At 53.3% G+C, this 21,508-nt stretch overlaps 1 protein-coding gene across 1 annotated transcript in view; it reads right to left on the bottom strand.

Moving 5' to 3' along the window:
- The window catches only part of Bmp7 (bone morphogenetic protein 7), a 71,781-nt gene extending 54,270 nt beyond the window's left edge, over positions 1–17,511 (bottom strand). Inside the window, exon 1 of the mRNA XM_028769631.1 lies at positions 16,579–17,511. Within this exon, the coding sequence (XP_028625464.1) occupies positions 16,579–16,993 (415 nt within the window). The 5' untranslated portion in view covers positions 16,994–17,511. The remainder of the gene's footprint in view (positions 1–16,578) is intronic.
- Between the last annotated feature and the right edge of the window lie 3,997 nt (positions 17,512–21,508).

Below are 21,508 nucleotides of genomic sequence, written 5' to 3'. Positions count from 1 at the left end.
CTGCTCTGCTCTGCTCTGCTCTGCGCTGCTCTGCACTGCTCTGCTCTGCACTGCTCTGCGCTGCTCTGCTCTGCTCTGCTCTGCGCTGCTCTGCACTGCTCTGCTCTCTCTGCACTGCTCTGCTCTGCTCTCTCTGTGCTGCACTGCTCTGCGCTGCTCTGCTCTGCGCTGCTCTGCTCTGCACTGCACTGCTCTGCTCTGCTCTGCGCTGCTCTGCGCTGCTCTGCGCTGCTCTGCACTGCACTGCTCTGCTCTGTTCTGCAGCGCCAGGTGCTGCCTGCTTCAGATCAGTCAGCTTGTGTCATGTTGACGCGAGAGAGGAGGAGGCACATGTGTGGGACACACGAGAAGCCGTCTTCAAATAGAGAAGGCTTTAAGGTGAGAAGATCTTTGGACGTCAGAATTCCGCTGAAGGGCTGTGGGAATAGCTCGGTGGGGAAGGCACCGGCCACAGAAGTACAAGATAAAGAGATTCACACCCAACATTAACCTTTGACCTCCACATGCACTGCATACATGTGTACATGCACATTCATGCAGTCACATGCACACATACACACACAGGCCTCCACATGTACCTGCATGCATGTGCACATGTGCATTCATATACACACACACACTCTCTCTCCTCCACTTCAGAGCTTGGGGTCCAAGAGGCTCATGTATGATTTTCACGGACTCTGGAGACTGATGCTTCCAGCTCTGCTTGCACAGCAAGCTCAGGTCACAGCATCCCTAGAAGCAGGTGCCCACACTACACATGAGACTGATGCCATTGTACGGGCAGTTGTCAGACGTGCCTAGGTGCACATGTTGGGCTCTGGCCCAGACTCACCTGGCCCTTGGTCCCTGGTCCCTTCCCAACTGGACAGAAATCAGCCTGGCATGCAGAGCTCATCACTAACCTCACGTGGTGTCCATCATATCCCATCTAGAACATGGCTACTCATGTGCTGCCTACCGCAGGGACAGAACATCGGTTTCTCCTGTGGGTCAGAGCTGGGGTGAGCCCTCGCTCCATTTTCTGGGTATGTGGCTTTTGCTCCAGATCCAAGAACCTGAGCCAAGGGAGGGCCAAGATGGCTCCCTCTAGATGCGGATTGTCACCTCAGACAGCTGAATCTCACTTGCAACATCCTCCAGGGTTAGACACAGCCTATTCCCAAGGGTGGCAGTGCTACTTGGGGACCCCACTTTGACAACTGCCGGGACCCACAACATCTGTGGAGCCTCCAAGGACATTCAAAGTTCCTCAAAGATGGCTGCCATCTCTCTTCTGTTCGCCTCAGTTCTGCCTAGCAGTCATCAGCCAGGGACTTACTCAGCAGCTTCTCTGGGAAGGCGGCAGAGGGCCTGAGCAACACCCCACAGCGCCTAGAACTCCACTTCGTGCCCCATTCCAGTCAGGAAAAAAAGCTGAGTTTGATCCCAGGAGACTGGAAGTCCACTGGGACCCAGGCTCTGCCTACCACTGACAGGGACTCAGGACAAGTTAGCCCATCTCTAGAAGGCTCAGCTTTCCCCTGTGACACAAAGCCACACAAAGACCCCTGCTTATGGGTCTGTGGAGAAAAGTGTCCACAACACAGATCAGCGTGCAATGTGGCAGAACCACTACACAGCCAGCCCAGCAGGGGCCCAGGAGACCCAGGCCACCCCAGGCAGCTGGGGCTGCAGGTCAGCTGGGCAGGTACAGCTGCTTTCAGGCACTCGGCAGCGAGTCAGATCACATGAGAATTTATAATCCTTCCTGGGGTCTGGGTTCCATCAAACTCATTAGCCCCAGAGATGCAGGTGCCTCAGAGAGGAGCAGGCTCCATCTCCTCCTTCAAAATAAGAGTCTCCTGTCGAGCTGACCTCAGGCCCCAGACCAATCATGGACAACTGAGAGCTCAACTTCACTGGGGGTGGGGGGGGCTTCTGTGGAGGTATTCAGAGACCAGGCAGCTGGAGACAGTTTGGTGGAAACTGAAAATCTTCAAGGCCCTCACTTCCTCACATTCACGTTTCTAGAAATGACCCACAAAATCCTGGTCTGGACTACAGAAAAATGCTCTTAAAACTGTGGAGCCGGGCAGTGGTGGTACATGCCTTTAATCCCAGCACTTGGGAGGCAGAGGCAGGCGGATTTCTGAGTTCGAGGCCAGCCGGGTCTACAGAGTGAGTTCCAGGACAGCCAGGACTACACAGAGAAACCCTGTCTCGAAAAAAACAAAAAGCAAAAAAACAAAAACAAAAAAACTGACTGTGGAGGGCTGAAGAGATGGCTCAGAGGTGAAGAGCACTGATTGCTCTTCTGGAGGTCCTGAGTTCAATTCCCAGCACCCACATGGTGGCTCACCACCATCTGTAATGGGATCCGAAGTCCTCATTTGGAGTGTCTAAAGACAGTGACAGTGTAGTCACATACATAAAAATAAATAGATCTTCAATGTGGAGTCAGGCATGGTGGCGCACGCATGCCTTTAATCCCAGCACTCATGGCAGAAACAGAGACAAGGGTACAGGGATCTCTGTTGAGTCCGGGCCAAGCAGGGCTGCATGGTGAGACCCTGCGGACCCACTCTGATCTGAGGAAGAGGCTCCTCCTAGTGCATACGAACGCCAAGCTACAGACAGGCGCATGCCGCACCAAGCTCCAAGCGAGGCCCTTACCGAGCAGGGCTCCTGCAATCTGCCCTTAAAAAAAGGACCGGCAAACAAATCTCCATGATGCTTAGTGACAGGCAGTGACGACCACCGGGTGTGAGAACATGGGGCTCCAGAGTGGCGGGCAGCCCTACATCTCACCGTACGCTCCAAGTGTTCACTCAATGTGTGTATGTTACAAAAATCAGACACTATGAACCAAGAGGGTAACCAAGAGGACAGTGGCACAAGTAAAGTGATATTATTGTTGTTATTGTTATTACTAACCCAGCTGGAATCAGAGAGCAGGCACAAACCCCTATATCCTCAGCACAGCCACAGGCAACCGGAGGTTGACTCCCAGCTACCCATCTGTGTGGTAGGTTCTAACTTCTAAAGCAACTGAGTCAAGAGACAGCATGTGATCAAGCCTCAAGTCTCTCTCCAGGCAGTTTAGTTAAATTTGGTGGAAGTTCGGCCGCCTCACCCGTAGCTTGTCTGCCATTTTGCCACCGTTTACACAATGACTTTGAATCCCTGAGCCTCCTGGTCACAAAACGGCTGCCATAGCACCAAGCATTGAGTCTTCATAGAACCACTCAAGGCAAGTAAAGGGGTAAAACACAGTTTTGTTTGCTTTGCAGTCACTTGGCGGCAAGAAGCCAAATATTTTTTCTGAACCACCTCCTAGCCCGTGGTACAAAGAGCGGGTTTCCTGTCCCGTCTGCTAATCAGAATAACATCCCAAGGCTGTTTGGAGCTGCAAGGGAAGCTGAGCAAGCAGACGGGTCGGGGCTTGAGGCCTATCCTGTAATCAGGAGTTACTCCCTGTTTACTCTGATGGGCCAGGGAGCAGAGGAGGCATGGAGCACTGATGGTCTGTCTACAGACAGTGCTGGGAACCTGTTAAACACATCCTCCCCGGGACTCGGTAGATGTTGGCCTACTACGTCCGTTCTTAACACACAGGGAGGCGAGGATCTCACTGCCACCTAAGCTACTCACTATTGAACTGTGATACCCAGAACCAGAGAATTCTGACAAATGGGCTTTTGTTCCCAGCAGACGCGCACTGGCCAGAAAGCATCCTACAAATACCTCCTGAATCCTGTCTCCTTCTTGGCCCACTCTATCAGAAGAAACAGCCAGGCCCTGCCCAGCACCCCCCAAAGGAACAAGCAGCAGCAGGGTTAAGGCTAGACCCCATCCATGACGAGGTCTGCCAGGGTTCAAGTCTCACCAGTGGCTCTCAGGCAGAAGGCCTTTTCTACACAGCTCAAATGTGAACCAGACTCTGAGAACACTCAAGACATCCTGTCCTTGTGTATGCTCTCACCAGGGACACAGCCTCCACGGGTCCCTGAGAAGGACTCAGATGGAGACCCGACCAGCTCTGCTTCCACCTAAGGGACAGGACTTCTGACCTTCTTTGATCACAGTCAGGAGCTTTTGCCCCTGAGGAAGGACACTGGAAGGGGTCCGCTGGCCGTGTTACCAGCAAATGCTGAACTTCTGCTGGGTCTTCAAGGCCAGATCTTTGGGGCTGGGGTTAAGGTGATTCTACCAGCAGCCTGTGGACTGCAGAGAGTCCGGTTTGATTAATAGCAACCAATGCGCCAGGGGCACAGCTTGGAGGTGGAGCACTGGCCAGCAGGTCTAAGGCCCTGGGTTCTGTCCCCAGTACCAATAAACACAAACCAACCACCCCCCGCAGCCAGCCTTCTGTACACATTTACTGCGGCCCACGGCTGCGTCTGTCTGCCGGCTTTGGAAGCCAGCTTGGGTTCTACTTACCCACACATGCCTACCTAAATACAAGTCTCAGTGTAGGAAACCACAGGAGGGAGAGAACATTTTAATCCACTGAACGAGGCTCCTGACAGTCACATCTAACCTCTCTGCCTTCCGTGAGCACACCTTCCTGCCCCTGGTTGCAGCAAGCTGTGTCCTTACACGCCAGTCTTCTAGGCAACTTCGGCGGAGAGGTCACGCTTACTCGGTTCACGGCACTCCTCCCGCTGGTCCCCAGCGCTGTTTCTTTAAAAACCCTGACCAATGACAGATCTTAATCAGCCGAGAGATAACTTTCTAGTGAAACAGGATCAGCCCAGTGTGATAACGCCAACTTCCTTAGTGCCCCGTCAACACAGGCAAGCTTCTGTCTGAGCCAGTGTCTTTCCGCTTAGGCATGGCACCTCCATCCAGTGCCCTAGACGTCGGGCTGAGACACCATGCTCATTCATAGCCTGTACTCAGACAAGGGACCTGCAGCTGTGGTCCCTGGTCATAGAGTGCACACACTGATCCCCTCTGCTCCTGTCAACTGGGCACCTCAGAGTCAGGAAGTAGGGTTAACTCTGGAGACGGGACCAAGTCCCTGAGCTCAAAAAAGAGGTCTTGGATCTACCAAAAGGCAGGAGAGAGGGGCTCAGAGCTGAGCTGCTTATGAAATATTCGCCAATAGGGATGGGACAGAGACCACCACTCGGGCCAGGCGTAGGGGAGGACTGCCTTGGGAGGGGGGAGGGGGACACACATCAGAGGAGACATAGACAACTAAAGCAGGAAGGAGGTGCTCTGGGTAAGGTAAGGAGGTCCCTGGAGAAGAATGATGTACCCAGACAACATCTGTCCACAGACAAGGTCATCAACAGGGTGGATCTGGGGGTCCACAAATGTTCATGGCAGGCCAGGCAAGAGACCACTCAGGCTTTGGCCTGACAAAGCCACACTGGCTGGCCACTATATACTGAAAATGGTGGAGAACACACCCAGCCTGTGGGCCAGCAAGACATTTATTTAGCACCCCTGACAGTTGGATTGTGGGTAATTGTCACTTCTGACTATTGAACACGTGCTTTATGTAAACAAACAGGGTGTAGAGAAACAGGTCGGTGGCTAGGCTGGGCCTCAGGCTACAATCTGAGCTGAATGGGTCCAGGCAACCAACAGGTCCAGGTGTACATTTAACCATCTTGGACCCGTAGAGAGTGGGAATGAGGACATGTGTTTGGGCCACAGAGAAAGAACAACTGGCTAGGCGTTCTCAGGGTATCCCTCTCCACTTTGATCTCTGGGGCATCTCTCAGGAAGGCAGCATCATCCAGGAGTGGTCCCATTGTGACTGCAGTCTTTCTTATCCTCAGAAAGAGACCCATCCCCAAGAACGTGGTACCCTCACTCACAGCTTGGCTGCTGGAAACCTGTGGCTGGTTCTCTAAACTTCCAAAAAAGTCACCCGGAATCAGTGGTCCCCAGCTGGGATGAGGGGCTTCCCCTCACCCAGAAGATTCTTAGCCAGGTCTGGGGGTTACACTTGAATGTCACAACTTGTGATACAGGCAGACCTAGCATCAGTGTGTGGGGGCCTAGGAAGTGGTTGAATATCCCACAGTACACAGAGCAGGGTGACCCCACAGACCACATGTACTACCTACAAAAGAACCTCCATGTTCCCAGGGTGCTGAGCCCCACTGACCCCAATATTCCTGGATCCCCTTCCCCATCCTCCTCACCACCTACCCAACCCCCACCGATAAGTTAAGACAACTCAGAGCGGGCTGAGTGGGTGAAAGGCAAGTTGCTTCGTTTATTGTTTCCTCTTGAGGGGAATGACCAACGAGTACCTCCATCCCATAAATATTTACTGGCCCTGGAAGGTTCCAAGCCCCACTGCCATTTTTAAGGGCTTGTCTCTCAACAAATGTTAAGGTCAAGTCAGTCAGAAAATGGAACTTGAGAAGGGGAAGGAGGGGGCGTGTTTTACAAAGTTCAAGACCGAGAAGTAAATGGAAAGACCCCAGACAGCCCCTGCCCTGTGAACAAATGTCTGCTTTATTCTAAGCCTTTCAGAACAGGCTAGGGAGCTTTAAATGTCTCTGGGTACTGCTCCACTGTGGCTGCCGCTGTTCTCCTGGCCCCCCTTTGTGCTAATGGATCTGAAGACTGATTGGTTACTGACCGGAGGCATGCTACCACAGCACCCTGGACAGCTGGGAGGGGCCACCTGGCCACAGAGCCTGGAGACCTGATGCAGACTAGACCTGGCAAGCATCTCCGGCAGGATCTGGTCTGGTGTGCCCAGGCTTGGGAAAAAGCTTAACCACATAGCAAACTGTAACAACAAACATGCCAGGCACCCTCGTGCCCACAGGAGATGACATCCTGGTTGCTTCCTTTAAAAAAATAAAATCAGGTAAGTTATTTTGGAGGAACGAGCTTCCCCAGGGAACCTCAAAGCTGGTGTGCAGAGCTGCTGCCTGTGCTCTTTACCCGGGTTTCCCATGGAAGAGTGGACCAGAAACACAGGCTTGCATTAGAACTGAGAGTCACGCTGGCATGCTGAGCCTGAATCAGCAGGTTCACCCTGAAGGTCATGAGTCCTTCCCGTCCTCAGGGCCTCACCACAGTACAGCCTACAGACTGCAGTCATCTGTGTGCCCAGTGAGCCTGTGTGCTGAGCCTGCAGATGGCCACACTCTAACTGCTACCCTCTGCCCCTCGCTGTCTCTCCAAACATGTTCTAAGTCATCCAGGATACAGACGGAGGTCTTTGCATTTGAACTGCATGTCTCCATTTTGTTCCCAGAGCCGTCTCAGAGTGTTCTCCACAACATAGGTACCACACACACACACACACACACACTCAGACACACATGCATATGAATCTAGACACACACAAACACCCACGTGCACACTCACACCTACACCCATGCACATGTGCGCACACACACATACACACATGCATACATGCACACACACAAACACATGCACATACACTCACATGCATACACTCACACCTACACCCATGCACACACACCCACATGCACACAAACACCCACATGCATACACTCACACCTACACCCATGCACACATGCACACATACACACATACATACATACATACATACATACATACATACATGCACACACACATACATGCATACACACCCACACACACAAACACCCACATGCACACACACACACATGTGCATACATACACACACACATACATGCCTGCATGCACACCCACACAAGAACAACACTGAACTCCGTGGTGGAGGACATCCAGAGGTGACTCTCCTGATCACAACACACTGCAACTGGAAGCTCTGGGCACAGGGTAAGGCTGCTTCCACGGACTCGTCGTTCACAAAGCATCGTGGGGTCTGACACATCTGATGCTGCCCAGGGGGTTCCTCAGAGGGAGTAGGATGCATGTAGGGACACTGGCCCTTTGTCCTGCCATAATGACAGAGGGAGGGAGGGTTTAGAACAATCAGGATGGAGAGCCAGAGCCTGCTTCTCCTTCCCTCACCCATCAGAAGGCCTAGCTCCTCCACACCTCCTCCCCAGCCAGAGAGGCTTGTGTTCATTCACAAACGCACAGCCCACACTTAATAGGAAGGGTATGGTTGCCCTGTGACACTTACCCTGCAGAAAACTGAGAGTTAAAGGGAAGAGGGGCGGGACTGAGGCAGAGGGAAGTCCAATTAAATGGCTACATAGAGAGCTGGTTCTAAATCTGCAGGGTCATCCTGACCCATTTCAGAGAGGGTTAGATAAGACCCTGCATTCTGCGGCTAGGCTCAGCCACACGACTCCTGTGGGGAGTGAAAAACTGCCTCTATCGCCTGAGAAGACGGAGCTTCCCACTCAGGCCAAGACTTGGGGACAAGGGACAGCCAGTATCTTCTGGGAAAACAGCAGCAATGTCCTCATCACCAGGCACTCACCCATAAATCTTAGGACATCACCAAACAGTTCCACAACCTCCTGAAACACCGCCACCAGCTGGGCGCCAGGTGTTCAAACACGCAAGCTTGCAAGGACAGTTCACATGCAATTCCTCATAATAAACAAACGGAAGAGCCTGTGTTGTCTTCCTCTCTGAGGCCCTGCTAACCCTGTCAGTCTCATCTATGCCTTTATAAAAAAAAATCATCTCCCAACGTGCTATTTATCATTACGCACTTTGCTTCTACGTAGGCTGTGCATTCGAAGTGTACCGGTTTGGGGGGAGGGACCATGAGATTAGACACATTCACAGGACTCTGCCTGGAATGTCATCACCCCTCCCACTCGCACAGACACAGACAACTGACCGGCGAACACCTGGTGCACTCTGGGAATTGTGCAAGACAGCAAGGAGGGCTGAAGTCCTTCATCTAAAGCCAAAGTAACCAGATGCTGTAGGCTGTAGGTATTTACATGTGCACATGTATGTGAACGTGGGTTTTTTTTTTTGCATGTGCATGCACGCGTGTGCTTGTGCCCTTGACTGCATGTGCATGGATGTGTGTTTGCATGTGTGAAGTTGTGTGAGGTCACCAGGCAGGTGAGCCACTGGCCCGGCAGACACAGAGATAATGTTTACTGCCACTTAACTGTTTAGCAACAGTGATGATGCTAAGAGACAGAGAGAATGCACAGGCCTCAGACCAGGGCTTTAGAACATGAAAGAGCACGAGACCCTACTCACTGACAAATGTAATTAAGCGTGACTACAGAGATGGAAGCTTAAAGGCTTTGGGGAGATAAAGATGGAATAGCACGTGTGGGATCAGAGATGCTGAGAAGTCCACACACCACGTTGGACTCTCCAAATGGCACGGAGAGCCGAAGGAAACTTCTGGGACCCTGGAAGGAGGGCACCCACATCTGCCTCAGGCCTTGAACATGATCTCTCTGCTCTTCTGGCCTCTGTGGAATCCACACCAGGCTTTACTGAAGTTGCGTGCACAGTCCCAGCTGCAGGAGTCAGGGCCCTTTGCACCTGCTCCAATCACACGTGGGAAGCCGCACGCTCAGTTAATGAATGCTCTGGGCTTGTCACTCCCCCGAAGGGAAAGACTATTTGTACTTTGACTGGCTTCCAGAAAGGGGTGGGAAGAAATACTTCAGTAATGAGATTTCTTTTTTAATTAAACTTTTTCATGTTGGAATAAGTTTTTATTTGAAGTTTCTATACAGATCCTTCATTCCATTTTGGTCTCCCAGGTAGTGTTTTTTTTTTTTTTTGTTTTTGTTTTTTTTAATAACCACAGATGTTAAAATCCAGAGAAAGAGTCAGCACTCGCTCTGTTCACCACTGGTGAGGTGGGTGTTCTGTCCTCACTTGTGTCAGACGGCATCTGGGGAGTGGTCCAGAGTCTTTGCTGACTGGGGTGGAGCGGATAGAGAACAGTCAGTTTCTACTTAACTCAGGACATTGTCTTATATTTCAAATACTTGATCTCAGTTTCTGTGTGCATTTTTTTTAAATGTGTAGCCCAGGCTGGCCTTGAAAGTGATCCGTAGCCAAGGCTAGCCTCACATTCCTGATCTTCCTCCCAAGTGCTGGCATTACACATTTGATTTGATCTGTGGCTTGGGGGTCAGACTCAGGCCCTCCTGTATGCTAGACAAGAACTCTGCCAACCAAGCTACATACCCGCACTTGATCTCAATATTTACAGTCTGATTGGTGTTCAATCATGAAGCTCAGAGTTGTGACCCCGGCACCCACATAGTGGGGCTCACAAATGTTGGTAACTCTGAGACACACATACACAGAGACACACACATAGAAAAAATAAAATAATCTTTTTAAAAACTGAAAAGTAGAGGCTAGCACGACAGCTCAGGAGGTAATGACACTTGCTGCCAAGCCTAACCAACTGAGTTTGATCTCCAAAACCATCATAGTGGAAGGGGGGAGAACTGGCTTCCAAGGGTTGTCTTCTAACCTCTGCGTGCCCCAGGTGCACCTCCTGCCCAATAAATAAATGTAATAAACTTTTTAACTGAAATGTAGACTAACATACCAAAATGAAAACAGCTCTACCCACCACAACAACAAGTACATTTATGATACACTTATTTCTGGGATGATGAGACTTGTGTTTTTCTTGAGAGTCTGTTAAGGAGAGGACTGTCACTCAGCTTTTACGGAGTAAGGGGACAGACTCAGAGACGTTAAAATAGCTCGCCCAAGGTCATGCAGACGGGTTTTCAACCAGGGTGGAAACAGACGCATGAGTTTAAGCCGTGTCTAAAAAGAATTACTGTGGATGTTCCTCAGGGCTCCCTTGCCAAGCCACACCCACCGCTGTCACCAAGAACTTCCGTTCCTCGCAGGGAAGCCCCCAACCCCCCACCCCATAGATCATCCAGAATTAACTGCAAAGTGTCAGGAAACTTGGCCAGGCGGCCCGAGCATGAGCGAGGGCTGGAAACCTTCACTGTGAAGCCCTTTATAGAAAGCCGGTTGGCAGCCCGGGCTCCTGCATGGGAACAAATTAACAATGGCATCCCAAACACAGGAAAGGAAGGAAATTGGAAACACAGTTTATGCTTGGCCGGCCCTTTGAAATACTGTACCATGCTACTGACATCAATTAATGAAAAGCAGAACTGTGCTGAGAGGCTCTGGTTTGGAAATGCATTAACACACGTTAAACATGTTGGTACAGGAACAAGATTATAAGCACTCTGGTTCTCAAACGATAAAGTAGTTACTCAAACCCTGGTGTTCGCAGAGGCCTCATTAATTCGATCCACTCGGAAAGGATCAGCAGAGGCTTTGCGCGGCTCCCCGCAATGCCTTCCGACACAAATGTTGAAAGGACAACCTGGCACATGCTGCTACTCTGAGCTTCACAACGGGGCGTGTCGGGCTCTGTGCACCCCTGACATCCCCCAAATCATAGACAGCCCATCCTGGAGTGGGGTAGGGGGAGTGCCCTGCGCAGCCCTGGTGTTCATCTGTGCCGCCATTGCACTTGGGGGTCGAGCGATTTTTCACCCGGGGGAGGTTAACCGTGAAATATCTGTTCCACATTAAGAAATACCAAGTCACATTTTTTGTCAAATAGTATTTGTCAAATGCCATTTGCTGCAAAACCCGGGGAATTCAATCCCAGCTGAGCACACAGCTAATACCGACCGGCTCACATAATAGCCATGGTGGTGCATGTGAGTGAGATTACAGTGCAAGCCATCCTGCCTCTATAAACACTTACAGGGACTAGGAAGGAGAGTTCTGGAATAAATAAAACATGTGCCCTGAGCTGCCCCCCGGCACAAAGAACCCCACATGCTGGCGGAGCCCCTGAATGGTTTTGCAAGAATGTTCTAGGGGGCAAATTGGTGAATCTGAGCTTTCCTGACTGCCTCTACAGAAAGCAGGCTTCTTTGTTAAAAGTCCAAGGTCACCAACACTGTCTCCAAACACACACCCTCTGCGTCCCAACATCAGGGTCCAAGTCCTAGGCGTCATCGATGTCCCTCTTCCCACTGACATCATCCCTCCCAACCCCACGTCGATCTGGGATCCATCAAGCCTGGGTCATTGGAGTGTGTGAAGCTGAGTGTTATCAGTTTCTATGTAAATATTGGTGTTTCCTCACCCCACGGAGGCAAGGAGAGGCGAAACAGCATAGGCGCGTTTGATTTAAACTAATTAAAAGCAGAGGGCTGTGCAACTCAATATATTGATTTTACCAGTGGGACTTAAATCTTTTATAATAAGTGTACACAGCTGCGGCTCCCTCCCACCACCTTGCTCTCCCGCTAATCCCAGAGTGCATTCCTTCTGACAATAACAAGACAGATCCTATACATCCGTGCCTGAGCCCTGACCCCAGAGACACGGCAGAGCGCGCGCACGAAGGCAAGCTGTGCAGCCGCCAGCCGCATCCCCTGTATGTCGATGGGCCCCAGCCATGGCAGTGGAGCACCAGACGGCTGCTGGGTGGGAAGCATTCTCCACTCCACAGCTACACGGAGGGGCAGGGCGGGAAGGGTGGAGAAGGCAGCCGGAGGACACTGTGAGGCTCGATGAGGGCCAAATATGACCTTAGCAAGTGGGGTGGGCGAGATATGGAAGCGACGGGGTCATCAATCAACCTCCTCGGGACTCGGCCTGGGGTGAAATCATCACTTGTCTCCCAGTTCGGCAGGCATACAACATGTGCTCACACCAAGGGCATGCCAGTGATCGGGAGATTGTCCACCCCTCTGTGTTAATCTAAAAGGCTTGCTGGCTGCCACCATCCTTGCTAAGGTAAGCCTCCCCACACCCTGAGAAACCAGTTCTCTGGAGCTGGGTCTCTGAGGCTCTCTTTTCCTTTCTCCATGCAGGAAAACAATCAACCAGTATCCTCCGAACCACCTCCCACCTTCCAAGGGAAACTCAGACCCAAATGACTACCCTGGAATAAAACCCCAAAGCATCATCTGAGCTGCCATCCAGGGCCAGCCTTAGCCTGCCTTGATTGCAGAAGGGAAATACACACAAAGGACACAAAACAGTTCAAATCTGGGTCACATAATATCCTTGGGAAAAGGGGAGGGGGAGCTCTGATTTATAGATCCAGGAAAAATGAAGTTTAACAGTGACTTTGAAAGGGTTACTGAAAACACAGCTGTTGGTGCACCCCTATGGTGAAGTTGATCTGCGAAGGGGGGGGGCAGAGAGAGGGAGGGGGGGGGAGAGAGAGAGAGAGAGAGAGAGAGAGAGAGAGAGAGAGAGAGAGAGAGAGAGAGAGAGAGAGAGAGAGAGAAGGCGAAGGGGAAAACCATGTGACATCTCTATTAACCTTCCTCTGCTAACCAGAAAGGGCTGGAATGTGAAGGAGCCCCTTCCAAATTCTAAGGCGGGCCAGCTTACAGCTGCAGGCGCCTGCAGCCTCGCTCTGTGGCGCACTCCCCAAAGGACATGTTTAAATTGTAACAGAACCTTTCCCTACCACTCCCCAGTGGTAGGGTCTGTTCGGAGGGGTAAAGGAGAGATCTTAACGCCAAACACTTGTCTCCAAAAAAGGGCGGCCAGATGGGGGTAAAGTGAAAAACCAAACGGCTAGGCCTCACCTCTGCTTACCAGAACAAGTTAACAAAAGCCACTTTTATGCGCTAGCTACAATAATGACGGGTTCTAACTGGCTTCTTTTTCTAACTTAGCTTCGAAGATTAAACAAACTCCATTCCTTTCTAACCTGGCCCAGAGATAAACAAGAATCACACACACCCTCTCCGAGCCAGTTGGCTTTCTAGAAGATTCTGAACAGGGCTGTTGGGTTTCTCCAAAGAAAGAGTAGCTGGGGTTAATGGTTAGACTCAGTCTCTGCAGGATCAACTTTGCCTGGGGACTGTTTGTGAGAGACTGTGGCCTGTTTTGAATTCCAAAATGAAGTCTACCCAGAGGAGTAGGGGGCTTGTAATCCAAACCAGTTTACAGATCTTACCATTGAACTCTGGGGCCAGAGCCGGGAGGATGGCTGTCCCACAAATTGCCAGCTGGCTTTCCCAGGGACTGGTCTTTGTCACCTGGGACGGTCAAGTCCACACACGCAGCACCTGGTTTGTTGTAAATTTTCCTCTAGTGGAGATCCCATGAGGCCTGGCAAACTGCTCAGATTCCAGGGAGAACAACTTAGGAGAACAAAAAGCAGTTTGCCGGCAGACAGGAGGATAATGCAGTTGATCTGCAAAAGCCTTCAGGGTTGAGGCAGGGGTACCCCAAGCAGACAGGCCTGCGGAGGAATGGCGGGCAGAGGTGTGTGTGGAAGGCTGTCGGGGGAGTCAGTCTCTGCCACCAACATCAAATGCTCTAAGGGTGACAAGGAACAGTTTGACAGGAACCAGGACGTCTCCTCATTCGGGAGCGAAGGGTACGAGTGAACTTGACATTCTATAACTCTATTTCTGATCTCACTACCCTTTCTCAGCAGACTCAGTGTGGGGATGAGTTTCCAGTCACTACACCCTTCTCCAACCCAGATGCCCTCCCCAAGTCACACCAGCAGGAGCAGGAGGTCCATGGCTGTGCTATGGCCCAGCAGAGAGTAAAGATGCATCTACAGGAAGCTTTTAGCAGCTACACTCTGGGACTTCCCCTAATTACCTATAGTTTAGGGACAGAAAGAGAAAGAAAACAAGACCCAGTCCACAGGTTCTGTTAAAAGCCACTCTGCTATCTAATTAGGAGTGATGATCCAGAAAGCCAGGCCTGAGAAAGTCAGGACCGTCCCACAAAAGCCCGAAGCCAGCCCCACTGATTAAGAGGCTCAGACAAGCCAGGCTTTGTCCTTTCAACATGAAAGAAAGAACGGACTGAAAGGTGTGTGTGCAGCCAGAGGAAGCCACCCAGCTGTGGCCTCCCCAGCATGCCCCAGCTTGTACCCAAGGCCGGGGGGGAGAGCAACCACCCCCACCAAGTTCCCAGCAGGGCCCTGGGAGCCGCCCTGGAAGCCACCTGGCTCTCTGGGATGCAGGAGGCCAGCTGGGGCCACACTGCCAGACCTGAAACACGGAGGCTGGCACCAAAGTCAGAGATTATCTGTCTGCCTGATGAACCCAGTCAAGCTCGGAATCGGCAGCTCGGATCTGCTGCCTTGCTGGAGATCACAGGAGAGAGCAGGAGAGGCCATAAGTCCTGACCCTCACCCAGAGAAAGGGCCTCGTTAAGCCTGGCTGCAGGATGGTGTCACAGACCCAAGTTGACCACATACTGCTTGCTAAGCATCTATTGAGGAGTCTACTTTAGTTTTTGGTAATAAATCCACATATTTAAAAAAAAATGGACACAGTGAAAGATAGCCTTCACCTCCCAGCACCCTAAACCCTATCCCCAGGAAAATCTCTCTGCAATTGGCCTTTCCTGCCTTCAGGGCTTGGAGGCTGTTCCAAAGCAGGGCCTCTTCTTAACAAGTGTCTGAGGAGAATTTGAATTTACTCTATGTTGTTTTGGCAGCGCTCTCACCCGCCTTTACACCCTGACCCTTGATTCATTATTTGATATTTTTGACCTTTAATGGAAACAGACAATGGTCTCCCAGAAGCTCTAGGGCCTTTATCTGGAGCTGAGAGGATTAACGCGGACCCTGTCTTCCCAGAGATCCTTTCGGAGCCCCAGGTGCCCAGCGAGGGAGAGGGGGCCTTTAAGCTTCATTATTCCAAGTTGACACGGCACCCACGGTGTGTTTGGTGTCTTGACCTGGGATTTTCTCAGCAACTTCCACAAGCAGAATAAAGCGACTCAGGAAACGGCACTATCAGGACTTGTTATCACCAAAGCCAAATATTTGATGATCAGCCCCACAGAGCACGGCTGGGGGTTAGTTTGAGCAATTTAGATACGTGTGCGCGCACAGATGCAAAGGGAGCTGTCTCGGAGCAGCCGCAACCCAGCCTCGCAGCACTGGGTTGGCTGGAACTACAGTAGGGAAACGGATTCCCCAGCCATTCCATGGCGGCCTCTGTTCCGAGGTCCCCAGCCACCCAATCGCCAAAACCCGTGGTTTGCGCGCCACACGTGATAAACGCTGAAAATGGATTCTGCCCGCCCGGGACCTATCATTAAATATTTAAAATAGAAAACTCGCAATGGCAACGTTCTTTCCCCGGCTCCAGTCGAGTCCAAAGGTGGGCGACTGGCGGCTAGGAGAGGAGCCCCGCGGCACTCCGAGCGCGCGCTGGGAACAGGCGCACCGCAAAGGGACAGGTAGGGCTGGCCAGAGAGGGGAAGGAAAGGGGATGCGCCGGATGCCAGAGCCAAGCTGGGCTCAGAGGGGCGGAGGAAAGGCGGGAAGGCAGCTTTGCCCACAAGGGCCCTTTAAATCCAGGTAGCGCGGGCCGCTGAAGCCGGTTCAGCTCACATGACCCAGCCGGGCGCTTTGAACTAAGCCGCTGCCGGGCCGGGACCTCCCGCCCCCAAGTGAGATGAAGCGGCGGCGGCGGAGCAGGAAAAGAGACTCAGGGCCGGTCTTTCCCTCCCGGTAGACCCCATAAACCCTCCTAGCCAGCAAGACTTACCCGAGACGCACAGAGCTTAAAGTCTCCTAAGACCCCGGTGCGAGAGTCTCTGGAGGGCACTGATGCTTTGCAAATGGGAAGTGGTTGTAAGCAGCGACACTCTCTTGGTCCCAAAGTGGCCCCGGTCTGAGATATATCCCTTCCCACCGCCACTCACCTAGGTTGACGAAGCTCATGACCATGTCGGCGTCGGTGAGGAAGTGGCTGTCCTGCAGGCTGGCTAAAGGGGGACCCTGGGTACTGAAGACGGCCTTGTAGGGGTAGGAGAAGCCCTGTCCGTCCGGCCCGCTCTCCTCCACCGCCATGGCGTTGTACAGGTCCAACATGAACATGGGCGCCGAATTATGCTTTCCCTGGAGGTGCGGGCGCGGGCGATGGGGCAAGCCCAAGATGGACAGGATCTCCCGCTGCATCTCCCGCCGCTCCTGGCTGCGGAGGCGCCGGTGGATGAAGCTGGAGTGCACTTCGTTGTCCAGGCTGAAGTCGGCCAGGGCGGAGCGCAGCAAGAACAGAGGCGCCCAGAGCACCACGAAGCTGTGTGGCGCCGCAGCGCGCAGCGAGCGCACGTGCATCGCGCCGGCTCTACGCGCGATCCGGGGCACCGGGCCCGCGCCGCCCCAGGTGGCAGCGGAGGGGGCAGGGCAGCGGTCCACGACCCGAGGTCACTTGCTGCAGACGAGCTTCACCGCGGCCTCGCCACACATGGCCACTCCCCGGCCGGCTGCGCTCTGCCCGGGACGCCCCTGTCCTCTACTCAGTTCTGGCCCGGGGCCCCTCGGCCCGCACTCGCCGGGACGCACGTAAAGGCTAGCACAGCAACTTCAGAGAGCGAGCAAGAGAGCGAGGAGGCGGGCCGGGGTGGGAGGAGCAGCAGCTTGCAGACCTACGAGTCCGGAGAGCCAGTGCCGGGGAGGCAGCTAGGCGCAGGGCGAACCCTCGCTCCCTCCTCCCGCTCTGATCGCGCTCGGGCCCGCGGGCACCAACGACAAACCCTCTTCCGATCTCCGGCGCCCAAAACAGGGGCCCCAGGTCGCTTCTCCAGCCCTGCGCGCCCCAGATCGCCCGCCAGCCGCCTCGGGAGCCCCGGAGTTGGGCGCGCTGGGGCCGGGGAGCGGGGGGAGGAGCGGGAGGACCGACTTCCCCGCCCCTCCCGCTCCCGCGGCCTCCCACCTGCGCCTGTCCCCGCCCTCCGCAACCCTGGCCCAATGGCTTCATTCATTCCTCCCAGGGCGCTCTACAAATATTTACCGAGTGCCCACCGGGTGTCCGGCACTGGGGCGGACGCCGCAGGGGCACAGATAGAGCTGCCCAGCTCTCTGGAGACTCGCACTTAGGAAGTGGTCAAAGTGTAGTAACTATGGGCTGGGCTAGGAAAGCATCCGGGAGCGAGCGCAGGAATCCGAGAAGGCTCCTCGGAGGTGGCCACTCTTGGACCTGGCTCATCTTTCGAACCTCCCGAAGATTCCATTGCTCCAGTCATGCAAACCCCCTCCCCCTCCCCACCCCCCGCCCTCCCACCGCCTGCCAGCTCTGCTCCCTGGCTTTTGCTCCTCAGGGAACGGTCTCTCCTTGCCCCTCCCCCCTCGGGTGCCACTTCCTCTGGGAACCTTCCAGGACCCGCAGAGATAATGTGGAGATAAAGTTATTTCCTCCTACTTATTTTCTGCACTTCACTCTCCACACACACACACACACACACACACACACACACACACACGCTTCCTCCTCAGGTTCCCTGAATCCCTCCAGGGGTCCAGGTACTTCTAGGATTCCCCTCACCCCACCGCACCCCACCCCACCCCCGTCCCCCAGTATTTTTGAACCCAAGACCTGGGGAAACCCCAGAAGTTGCAGCTCTACAGAGTGCATAAGTGAAATCTGGGACCAGAGAGTGCTCCCACCCCCTCCTCACTTGGAGGGGGCACCCACCCCTTATCCTGACACAAGTCCTTTGTTTCCTCACTGTCCAACACCCCCACCCCTAGACCCAGGTAGGGCCTGAGGACTAGGGGTGGGGGTTCAGGAGACCCCCCAAGTCTCCTGAACATTGTACCCAAGTTCAGGAGACTTCCCGGCTGCATTTTCCTGTCCCAAAGGACTAGCCACCAGCTCCTCACAGAAGGAAAGGTCCCAGACAGATGCTGGGGCTCTCTGTGGACCGCTGCTCTTTGGAGCCTCCATTTCCTTATCTGAAAAATGGGAGCAAAGCAGCCTTTAGCCAGAATGGCAGTGAGTGTGGGTGGTAAGTGAGGCCTCCCTTCTCTGCTGAAGGTGAGCGTCAAAGGGGAAGTCTGACATAAAGAGTAGTGAGTAGGGGTTGGGAAAGGGCCTGGGGTAGGGGGTCCCTCTTGAAGTCTTAGGGTGAGATGGGACAGGCTGGTCTTTCAAGCTTCCTGGAACAGAGATAATTACCATAGGACTCTCAGGGCTCCTAGGTAGGAGTTTTAGACCATGTGGCTGCCTCAGGGGCCACAGCGATGGCCCCAAAAGAGACCTGCAGGTCTTAGCACAGGCCAGGAGTGCCAACAGTACTGAGTCCTTGGCCAGTGCAGCCCTGAGAAGCTCCTCCCTAGACCTGGTGTAGCTGGTGAACTGAGGCCCATACAGGCTCTGAGCTGGAGACATGACCCCCGGTGACCAAGTTACAGTTCTTGATATTGAATAAACAAAGGGGCTCTGCCCTCACTTCAGAAGGCTGTGTGTGGCCTTCTGTGGCCTGCACAGGTCCCACACACGGGTCAGGCAGGAAGACATAAGAGTGAGTAGGCCAGCATGGTGACCTCCATGACTAGCTGCGTCTCAGGCCCCCGGAAACAACAAGGACCCTCAATAAGATCTGAGACAGAAGGGTAGCAGTCTTTCCCTTTTCTTCTCTCTGAGAAGCATCAGAGCCCAGGCGGAGGAGGCACCCAAGAAGGCAGGGATGGGACAGCTGGCTAGGCTTGGGTAGAGGAGGGACATGCGACCCATGGGTGACAGGCATGACAGGAGAACCACTGTATTCTCTGTCCATAAAACAGCACCCTGGGTCACTGCAGTCCCCACAGAGAGACTGGACCACACAGATGAAATGACAGGTGGGACAGACAGCTTTGGAAGGAAAGACTTTCCTGGAAAAGGTATCAAGAAGAACCTGGCCAGCATTTGCCCGTAGAGTAGTATCAAGAGCTAAGCCAGCCCCAGTTCTGCCCGAGACCTCTGCCAACTCCTCTACAGGCACGTTTTTCTAAAGCTTAGGCTGACATCAGGTTATGGTATGCTGCTCACAGAAGCGTCTTAGTTCAAATCCACCTTCCATCTCTTGGAGCGTCTCCCTATCGAGCAAGGTGGGGACATCAAAGGGGGGGAGCAGGTCTGGGTAATGCCCATTTGCACACGGAAAGCACTCATGTGTGTGGGTTCCTCTTGACTCTGCCAGAAAAGGCCTACCTCCTAGTGTGTTTCCTACTGGGCTCTCCCCAGGGCTTCTTCCTAACACACACACACACATACACACACTCATACACACACAAACACAAAGGGGGGGGAGCAGATATCTCTTCACCAAGTACCTGTTGGGTGAATGGTAATCACCCAAACCTAACTTAAAAGGCCAATGTCTGAGGGGTGGACCATGAGGCCAGGCCACCCCTTTCTTCCCAGGCCCCTCTCCCAGGTACCCACCCTCCAGAGGCCACCTTTTCTCATTCCTAAGACTCCAGAGATAAGATTCCCTCTGAACTCCTACCACCCCATTATCTCTCAGTCAAACCCTGGGGGAGGGGGAACTCTTCTGCTCTTCCTCTCTCAGAGAAGTCCCCAAGACCTCACCCAGCTGTTTCCTGAGTGACAGAGCAAACAAACAGGACAGATTCACTCCCTGGAGCACCCAGGTTGCCTGAGGGAAGGCTTTGAGGATGCTTAGGAACAACTTTGTCGGGAGGAAGTGACAGCCTGGGTCCAGGGAACCCAGGGCCCCACATTCAGTTCTTCCAGCTGTGCACAGTGAGAGTAAAATTGGCTGGCTCCTGCCTTAGTTTTCCTGTCGATAAAATGGGAGCCTGGGATGGTCCCAAGGTTCCTTGAGGATCCACACGTTGCCCACATGGAAAGGGGCCTGCCAGGTGCCTGGGGTACAGAGGATATCCTTGGTAAATGTTAGTTGCCATCTGGTTAAGACAGAAAACCCAACAAGAAGAAGTTTCTGGCAGTTAAAATGAAATGACTTTTCCAAGGTGACCTGAACAGAGTTGCAAGACAGCCCGGAACAAACAGCCATGGCCTGAGAGGAAAGGGGGACCCCAGCCAGCATGAATGCTCACAAATCCCTCAGTCCCCTGCCAGCTCCTCTTTGTCCCCCAGCCCCCAACCCAGGCCAGCCTTGGTCCAGGGACTTGCTGAGTAGCCATGCCCTGACCCATACCAGCCCCAACCCCAGCACGGTTCCCCACCCCCACCCGCCAGGGCACCCAGCACAGGCTCCAGAGTGTAACGTGATCCCTCCCAGGTTGCTCCACACCTGGGCCACCTGGGCCTGGAATGGAGGGGTGTCGTTGTGTCTGGAAGCCGCTCTCTCCTGCTGGCCTCCCAGCGCTGGGCAAGGCGGTTTCATCTGCTACACCGCTTCATATCCTGCAGAGGCAATTTTGACCCCAGCCACTTATGTCTCCAAGGCAATAAAAAAGACAAGAATTCTGCTGACATACACATCTCGGGGCAAGGTAGAACCTTATCTTTGACTGCAGTCTCATTCCACCTGCCTGGGGGGGTGGGAGGCGAGCCAAGGGTGCCTTGGACCCAGGAGTACAGGCAGTTCCCTCTGGCTCTGCCCACCCTGATTAATGTCTGATGGTCTAAAGCTCAGACCCTTGGTCAAAAGCAAGCTCTCTCCACCTTCCACCCTCCATCAAACCTGGGGTCCAAGAGACAACTTCCTCTCTCTCTCTCTCTCTCTCTCTCTCTCTCTCTCTCTCTCACACACACACACACACACACACACACACACACATACCCCTATGTGCCTAGGGCACCACCCCACAGAGTAACTTAATTCTGCACACCAGCTATGCTTTACTTCCTAGCAAAACGTTCCCTGCAGCAGTCTCCTG

This window comes from Grammomys surdaster, unplaced genomic scaffold (genome assembly GCF_004785775.1).
Source record: "Grammomys surdaster isolate TR1022 unplaced genomic scaffold, NIH_TR_1.0 193, whole genome shotgun sequence".
NCBI classification, from domain to species: Eukaryota; Metazoa; Chordata; class Mammalia; order Rodentia; family Muridae; genus Grammomys; species Grammomys surdaster.
This window is presented reverse-complemented; position numbering and strand designations above follow the sequence as displayed.